We start from the raw sequence: 9425 nt of genomic DNA, 5'->3' as shown, positions 1-9425 counted from the left end.
ATCATCAGGAAATTAGAAAATCAAGTTAACAACTTAAATAAGCTAGAGTTAATTTCTACAGACAACCAGTTTAGATGGTTAGTGAAGATAGACTAGTGTCCTGTCAACTTGATATGTCAAAAGTTACAATCACAACCTATCATATCTATTCAGATAATCAAAGCACCTTCTAAAGAACATCTATAATATCAATATCATTCACGAAATAAATCAAGGGTAAGATTTAATTTTCAAGACTCATGATAAAACCTCAACCCCCCTGCATAATAATTTACAGTTTTCAAAGGATTTAGAGGAAGAGAAACAAGACCTATAGTACCAAATTTGTTAGAAAAATCTAATATTCAAAAAATTCACAGAAATCATACAAATTTGTGGAAGAAATATTTCCAAAGTGCAGGGTAATTTTCACAGAAAAAACTTTGCAATTACTCAAACATTCAACTAAAAGTACAACACCAAATCCAAAAAACGAAATTCAATTAAAAGTAAAACACCAAATCACCAAAACAACTGAAAATGTAAAGAGAGATAAATAGATTTATAGATTCGTTACCAAAAATTTCTTAAACTTTTCTTTTAGCTTGCGATTCATCCCTTGTTCTGTTAGCTTCTATTTGAGCTATGCGACTTGACTCCCCATACAAAACCTTCAACGCTGATACATCTTTCAATGACGACATTGGCATTTGAAACAATTGAAGCTCAAAAACAGAAATTCAAATTTCGGAAATTAGGGTTTGTTATTCAACTCCGATGAGCTGAAGAAATCGGTGAGCTGTAGAAAGATATATTTGTGGGTTTTTGATTGAGGGAAAAGGGATGCGAATTTGGGAATGATAGAATTCATTGCGAATTTGATTAGATCTAAAAATGGGGGAGGGGGCTTGGTTTTCGCTGGTACAAGGAAGGAAGGAAGATTTAGGGGTTTTGATTCCAAGTTCTGTCTTGCGTATTAATTTTAATTGAATTAGGAACAGACCCGTTACAGAGATAACGGGTCTCTTCTTTTTCCCTCAGTGGACCCCCCCGACACCAAAGACCTCTCATCAATGTCAACGGGTCTCTTTTTTATCTTTCATTGTCTAGTAAGTGGGTCTATGTTAGTATAAGAGACCTGTTATTTGTTATATGAGGTCCTTTTAATCAAAGAGACCCGTTAACTACTCTAAGGGATCTGTTTTTAGAGATCTCTTTGGACATTTTTGTAGTAGTGCTTAAGGTATGAAGTTGCTTAAGCTCTTGGAGCTTTTGGGAAAAAATGAGGGATCGATGTTATGTGAACTTGTGAAGAACATATGTTCCGTACATTCGGTACTTCGGAACTTCTTACAATTTACTCCATTAGTCCATTCTAAAGATTCTTGAACATGCTCAAAATATTCTATACCATTTTTTTAGGTACGTTGAATATAAAAGGCGTTGCTAATTTATTTTTCACAAACTTTTATATACGGCGGTTTTACACAAAAGACCACCTTGATGTCATATAAATTAAGTAATGAAATCAATTAGTTAAAACACTTGAACTAATTAGTTGAACACTGAAACAAATTAATTAAACAATGAAAATACGGATATTTCATGAAATGCCCTCGAGTTTTTCCATAATTCACCAAACGCCCATCAAGTTTCAATAATTCATAAAATACCCCTCACAATTCGTACAAATACCCAACATACCCTTACTAATAACGGACCGTTAGTCTGCCGTTAGCCAAATTTTCTATTCACCCAAATGCCCCTATTCTGAAACTTATTTCACCAAATGCCCCTATTGTGAAACTTATTTCACCAAATGCCCCAAACTTATGTATAGCTATTTTGATGTTTCAGCGACTAGTTTTTGTGTTTGAAAGGTAGCTGTTGGTCACGGTTGACTATAAAAGCCCCTTTGCTGAATGGTTCTTGTAATTTAGATGTTATTTTGATTTGCATTGCTAATTTCATAAGATTTTTGTCATGAGTTTTCTTTCAAAATCATCATCCAAACCCAATGAGTCCACATATACTAGAGTACCTACCAATTTTTGTTATTGTGGTAGGAAATTTGTCATTCGAAGCTTTGATACAACACTCAATCCACAAAGGTTGTACTACAAGTGTGATCCTTGAAACAATCTGAGATGGTGAAAGGGAGTAGTTGAGCAAAAAAACAAGGGGCAACAACACGAAGGACAATGCGGGGGAAGCTTAGGCGAAGGAGAAAGTATTGAAAACAGGCGAAACAGTAAGATGCAAGAAGAATTGAAGCAAATGAAGAAGAAGCTAAAACAACAACAAAAATTAGTCAAAGTTGTAATACAAATGGGGATATTGATGTTTGTAATTTTACTGTTTGTAATCATGAAGTAAACACAAGTAATGAGAAACAAATTCACATTTCATAAATAATTGATGTTGCATAATCTGCACAAAATACCAAACTGGGAAGCATTTCTGTTTTTAGCTTCACTTACAAAACATCTTTGCACCAACTACATTTAATGTTATTTTCTACTCAATGAATATGTGCAAGATCAAAACAGATGTGCAAAAAACTACCCCAAAAAGCATTAGCAGCTATCCAGAAGAGCTTGTGGAACACCACTTCAACCTCCATTCCTACTACAATAACAAAATTTGTTAGGTACCCTAATATATGTGGACTCATTGGGTGTGGAAGATGATTTTGAAAGAAAACTCATGACACAAATCTTATAAAATTAGCAAAGTAAAGTAAAATAACATCTAAAATACAAGAACCATTCAGCAAAGGGGTTTTTATAGCCAACCATGACCAAGAACCACTTTTCAAACACAAAAACTAGCTGTCGGAACATCAGAATAGCTATATTTAAATTTGGGGCATTTGGTAAAATAAGTTTCCTACTAGGGGCATTTGGTGAAATAAGTTTCAGAATAGGGGCATTTGGGTGAATTGGAAACTTGGCTAACGGCGGACTAACGGCCCGTTATTAGTAAGGGTATGTTGGGTATTTGTACGAATTGTGAGGGGTATTTTATGAATTATTGAAACTTGATGGGCGTTTGGTGAATTATGGCAAAACTCGAGGGCATTTCATGAAATTTCCGATGAAAATAATTAGTTAACCAATAGAACCAATTAGTTAAACAATCAAAATGATATTTCTGATAAGGCAGTCTTACACAAAAGTTGTCGTTTATTTTTTCCCAAAACAAACAAAACATAAATGTTGAATTATTTTGTTTGAAAAATCTGTATGAAGGAATCTTATCTAGTTATCCCTAATTAATTATATAGTTTCCCCACGGTGTCAAGTTCCAACAAACATCACATGTGTTTTAAAAGAATGATTATTGCAACTCAAAATCCATATTTAACATTGCAATTAAGAAATTAGGGTTCAATTCAGCACCCCTAAGCTACAATTGATAACATGATTAAGATGCACGTGATGTGTGTTTCATATCTCAAAAAACATGTATTCCACAACAACTCATCGTATATAAACACAATTTACACAAACAAGTTGGTTCTGTTATACTGGTTGCTCACTTGGTCTCTTAAGTTTAACCAACTAGTTTAGGGTTGGAATTCTAATGTTAACGTAAAAAAATAATTGGCTATCCGAGAGGCCAGGGTATTAGTCACTAGTCAGTCATTGTTATTGGAACTGAACACCATGGAAATTCACCAAACAAGAGAGGATATTCAAGAGGAACGAGCTGAAAGGACAAACTTGAATTGTACGTAATATTCTTGTTCATGCCTCATTGCCTCCAAGTATGTGTCTATGTATGCAAAGTTACAAACATAATTCAGCAAGTCAACCTTTTTTCCCCCTAAACGTATCTATATTTCATTATCTCATTCACATTTCTATATCGAAATGAAATTTATTTTCGAATATATAGTTTCACACTTTCCCGTAAAATCGATCATTGAATGTTCTATTACTTTTTTCACTACTAAAATGACGAGTCAAAAATTACATCGCAAATGCTTTTTACATCGGGGTTAACAACTAAATAAAGACGATAACAACTATCACAAATGCGTTTTACGACGGAGTAACGATGAGATTTTCCATCAATGACGACCCCTTTTATGACAGAATCGCAACAGGAAATTCAATCACAATTGACCTTTAGCGACGAAATTTCCCGTCGTTAATGGCAGTGGCGGACCTTGAACGGTTTTATGAGGGGGGCCGGTAGAAAAAAATTAAGCAATATACTATGTAATTATATAATTATATACAAATTTTAGGGGGGGCCGTAACTAAAATTACATTATAAAAAATTTCGGCAGGAGGGCCAGGCCCACCCCAGCCATACATAAGATCCGCATTGGTTAATGGAACAATTTCTTATAGAGTTATTTTTTTTTATTCCAATTAAAATAGTTACTCCGTATTCAAGATAGTGAATTAACTATGTTATCGAGTTATATATAGAGAGAGACAAATCATAACTCAAAGACAAGTACTGTGCAGCACTTTTCCCCAAACATTGGCAATTGATGTTGTGGCTAGTTTTAAATATATACTTCCTCTGGGTTTTTTTACATGATATACTGTTAAGGGAAGTTTACTGTTTTGAGCTAATAAGGGAAAGTCAACTCTTTGACTTTCTGTTGAGAATCAGTTACAAATGGCGCCAAATTCTGTAACTGAATTCAGTTGTAACAACTGCTTCATTCTCAAGCTAGCAATAGTATAAATGTATGTTTTGGATCATTACAACACTTAATGAATAATATTACAATCTCATTCTCATTCTCTCCCTAAACTTCTCCTAATTCTGTCTTCTTCTTCTTCTGTACTTCTCTTCTTCTTCTTATTCGATCTATTCTACCCTATCCGATCTTCAAATGGAAGATCAATGGCAGTGATCTGAGTATCCTGCATCATTGGTATCAGAGCAAGTTGATTACTCGATCAATTTGAAACAACTTCAGTAATCTTCAAGATCGATCCCGGAAATCTGCAGTTCTTGAAATCAAAATTGGGTTTAAAGAATTAGGAAACCTGGCTCCAGCAACAAGAAGGGTAATGGAGGAACACTTGAAACAGTTAGAGGAAAAATTGCTTGAACAAGCTCAGAGGGTGGAGAACCAGTCTGTTCAACTCGAAGATCAATCAAAGAAGATTGATGGCTTGATGACAGTGTTGCTGGAAATGAAGAATCAAATGAAGGATTCCAGTGCTGACACCAACAGACATCAAACTACAAGAGAGGGTAATTCTGCTAAAACTTTTGGTTATAATCCTAAACTTTCATTTCCAAAATTTGATGGTACCAACAGTAGAGTGTGGATCAAGAAATGCAGTAGATACTTTAGTTTGTGCAATGTTAGTGATGAGCACAAAGTAGACTTAGCTTCTCTGAATATGGTAGACAAAGCTGAAAAATGGGTCACCAGCTACCTTTCTATGAAAAGAAATGTGGATTGGGGAGAATTTTGTCTTGATTTATCTGCTAGGTTTAAGGATGTAAGAGGATCCAACACTGTTGAACAATTTAACAAGCTACAACAGACTGATACAATAGAAGCATATTTGGATAGTTTTGAAGATTTGAAATCTGATGTGTTGAATGTACATCATGACTTGCCTGAGGATTTTGTGTTAGAAAGCTTCATTGGAGGTCTGAATGCTACAGTCAAACCTTTTGTCAAAGCATTTAAGCCCACTACTATTGCTGAAGCAGTAGAATTTGCCAGATTGCAGGAAGAGCAAACTACAGCTCTCTCACAGAAATTGTATACCCCTAGATCAACCTATTCTTCCCAGAAAGCTATACAAGCTATTCCCCTAAACACAAATAAACCCACAAATTCCAGCCTACCTGCTTTGTTACCCACCCCAAACACAAAGCCAACTTCACTAACCAAATATAACCCAAGATATGTTAAGAACTCTAGACATATTCCAGCAGATGTGAGGGCTGACAAAATAGCTAAGGGTCTTTGCTACTACTGTGATGCACCTTATGATAGGTCTCATAAGTGTCAGTTCAAAGAACCACAGCTGTTCACTGTGGAAATATCCAGTAGTAATGAAGACAAGAGCTCAGACACTAGTGAAGAAGAGCAAGATTATTTGGATGATACAGGAGTAACAGAACCAATTCTTTCACTCAATGCATTGTCTGGTAACCAGAATTTTCAGACTATGAGAGTTAAGGGACACAGGCAGAGTAAGGTGTTTCATGTTTTAATTGACTCAGGTAGTACACACAATTTCTTAGACCTTGATTTGGCCAAGAAAATGGGATGCATGATTGAGTCCATACCATCCCAAGCAGTTACAGTTGCTGATGGCAACCACTTAGCCTGCCAACATGTGTGTAAGGGTTTTACTTGGGAAATGCAAGGCAAAGTGTTCACTGCAGACGTGATGTTGATTACTTTAGGGGGTTGTGACATGGTGTTAGGAGTGCAATGGTTAGCCACTTTAGGATCCATTTGTTGGGATTTCAAAGCATTACTAATGGAATTCAGACTTGGTGACTGTCAGTTTGTCTTAAGGGGCATCCATCCACAGAAAGTGAAGGTTGTAGAAGGAGCACCTTCTGCAAAATTGTTCAGTAGTGCAGTACAATTATGCATACTACAAGTGAGAGAGGTTGATTTTGTATCTGTTGCACCTAAAGCTAGTTTACAGCAGCAGCAGGATTCTAGTTCATTAGAAAAGTTGAAAGAGCAATTTAAAGATATTTTTGCTGATCCAGATGAGTTGCCACCTCATAGGGGTGTGTTTGATCACACTATTCCACTGGAGCCAAATGCTAGACCAGTTAACATTCGACCATACAGGTATCCACTTAAGCAAAGAGATGTTATAGAGCAGTTGATTCAAGATATGCTGGAAAGGGGAGTAATCCAGAACAGTTCTAGCCCTTTTGCTTCTCCTGTGGTTTTGGTAGGCAAGAAAGATGGTACATGGAGGCTCTGTGTGGACTATAGAGAGTTGAATAATAAGACTATTAAGAACAAATTCCCAATACCAGTCATAGATGAGCTTATTGATGAACTGGCAAGTGCAACTGTGTTCAGTAAGTTGGATTTAAGAGCTGGATATCATCAGTTAAGGGTGCATGATCAAGATGTTTACAAAACAGCTTTCAAAACACACTCAGGGCACTTTGAGTTCTTGGTAATGCCATTTGGCTTAACTAATGCACCAGCTTCCTTCCAAAGTTGGATGTACAGTGTGTTTAAACCTTTGTTGAGAAAGTGTGTATTGGTTTTCTTTGATGATATCTTAGTTTACAGTAAAACTCAAGCTGAACACTGGAGACATTTGAAGCAGGTCTTTGAATTAATGAGGTTGCATAAGATGTTTGCTAAAGCTAGCAAATGTAGCTTTGCTATAGACAAGGTAGAGTATTTGGGTCACTTATTTCTGCCAAGGGAGTGGAAACAGATCCAAGTAAGATTGCTGCAGTTGAGAGTTGGCCTGTGCCTCAAACAGTCAAAGAATTAAGAAGTTTCCTTGGGTTGGCAGGATATTACAGGAAATTTGTCAAGCACTATTCTCTGATTAGTAAACCCTTAACTGATCTATTGAAAAAGGGTGCTTTTGAATGGACTGATGTGGCTCATTCTGCTTTTAAATCTCTGAAGCAAGCTCTAGTCACTGCTCCTGTGTTGGCTGTACCAGATTTTTCTAAGAGTTTTGTTGTAGAAACTGATGCATCTAAAGCTGGAATTGGAGCTGTGCTAGTGCAAGAGAATCACCCTCTGGCCTATATTAGCAGAACCCTTGGACCTAAATGGCAGAAATTGTCTGTGTATGAAAAAGAGCTTTTGGCTATTGTTTTTGCAGTTCAAAAATGGGAACAATATCTCATGAGTTCTCATTTCACCATTAAGACAGATCAGAAGAGTCTTAAGTGGCTTCTACAACAAAAAGTGTCTACTCCTTTTCAGCAGTTTTGGTTGTCCAAGCTGATGGGGTTTGACTATGATATACAATATAAAGCTGGCAAGGAAAATTTAGCTGCTGATGCTTTGTCTAGGGTGCAAGGAGCTTCTATTTTGTGTTTGGCTATTTCAGTTGTGCAATCTGATCTTACATCCCTGATCAAATCCAGTTACATATTAGATGATAATCTCATGAGTATTATCACCAGATTACAGAATGCAGAATCAGTTGATAACTATACTTGGCAAGATGGATTGTTGAGAAGAAAAGGCAAGTTAGTAGTGGGATCTGATCAAGTATTGAAAACTAAGGTAATTGCTTGGTTGCATTCTACACCTGAAAGTGGCCATTCTGGCAGAGAGTTAACTATAAAAAGGGTACAAAATCTGTTCTATTGGAGAGGGTTAACTACTGATGTTAGGCTGTTTGTTAGGCAATGCCAAGTATGTCAAGCTTCAAAGTATGACACAGCTGCCAGCCCTGGTTTGTTACAACCCTTACCAATTCCTGCTGCTGTGTGGGTTGATGTTTCTATGGACTTTATCACAGGGTTACCTAAGTCATGGGGCAAAGATGTTATCTTTGTGGTGGTTGACAGATTCAGCAAGTATGCCCATTTTATGGCTTTATCACACCCTTATTCTGCAATACAAGTAGCTCAAGCATATTTAGATCATGTGTTCAAACTACATGGTTGGCCAAGAAGTATAGTAAGTGATAGGGATTCTGTGTTTCTCAGTCAGTTTTGGAAGGGGTTGTTCAGTCTCCATGGCACTGAATTTTTGCTCTCCTCTGCTTATCACCCACAGACAGATGGCCAAACTGAAGTAGTCAATAGGTGTATTGAGACCTATCTCAGGTGTATGTGTAGTGATACACCCAAAGATTGGAATGTATGGCTGCCAGTGGCTGAATGGTGTTACAACACTCATTTTCATTCTGCCACTCAATTGTCTCCATATGAAATTGTGTATGGGCAACCTCCACCTTTGCACTTGCCATATTTACCTGGGGAATCCAATATTGATGAAGTTGACAGGAGTTTACAGAGAAGAGAAGATATGTTTCAGTTGGTCAAGTTTCATCTCTTAAGATCTCAATCTAGGATGAAACAGCAAGCTGACAAGGGTAGGTCTGACAGATCATTCCAAGTGGGTGATTGGGTCTGGCTTAAGCTGCAGCCTTATAGGCAAAACACAATTCAGCAAAGACAGAATCACAAGCTCTCTCCTAAATTTTATGGCCCATTCCAAGTGACTGCTGTCATTGGACAGGTTGCTTACAAGTTACAGCTACCAGAATCTTCTAAAATACATGATGTGTTTCATGTATCACAACTTAAACTTTTCCATGGTCCATTGCCTGTTGCTATCCATATCCCACAGTGGTTGCAAGGCAAACATTCATCTTCTGACCTAGTTCCTTTAGCTATTCTTGATCAGAGAACTGTGAAGTTCCAAGGCAAAGATCAAGTTCAATTTTTGATCCATTGGGAAGGGTCTGAGTTACATGATGCTACTTGGGAAGCAG

At 36.9% G+C, this 9425-nt stretch overlaps 1 protein-coding gene across 1 annotated transcript; it reads left to right on the top strand.

The window, feature by feature from the left end:
- Nucleotides 1–4563: 4563 nt before the first annotated feature.
- Nucleotides 4564–7456, top strand: LOC110786481 (uncharacterized). Its single transcript, XM_021991037.2, has one exon. It carries the CDS (start codon nt 5019–5021, stop codon nt 7452–7454), a length of 2436 nt encoding a protein of 811 aa, XP_021846729.2. The 5' UTR covers nt 4564–5018; the 3' UTR covers nt 7455–7456.
- The last annotated feature ends 1969 nt before the right edge of the window (nt 7457–9425 follow it).

Source organism: Spinacia oleracea, chromosome 6 (genome assembly GCF_020520425.1).
Source record: "Spinacia oleracea cultivar Varoflay chromosome 6, BTI_SOV_V1, whole genome shotgun sequence".
Taxonomy (NCBI): domain Eukaryota; kingdom Viridiplantae; phylum Streptophyta; class Magnoliopsida; order Caryophyllales; family Amaranthaceae; genus Spinacia; species Spinacia oleracea.
Note: the sequence above shows the minus strand (reverse complement) of the source record. Positions and strands in the feature narration are given on the sequence as shown.

Coding starts and splice junctions, on each gene's coding strand:
- LOC110786481 (XM_021991037.2), top strand. CDS start 5,019: ATGGAGGAACACTTGAAACAGTTAGAGGAAAAATTGCTTGAACAAGCT.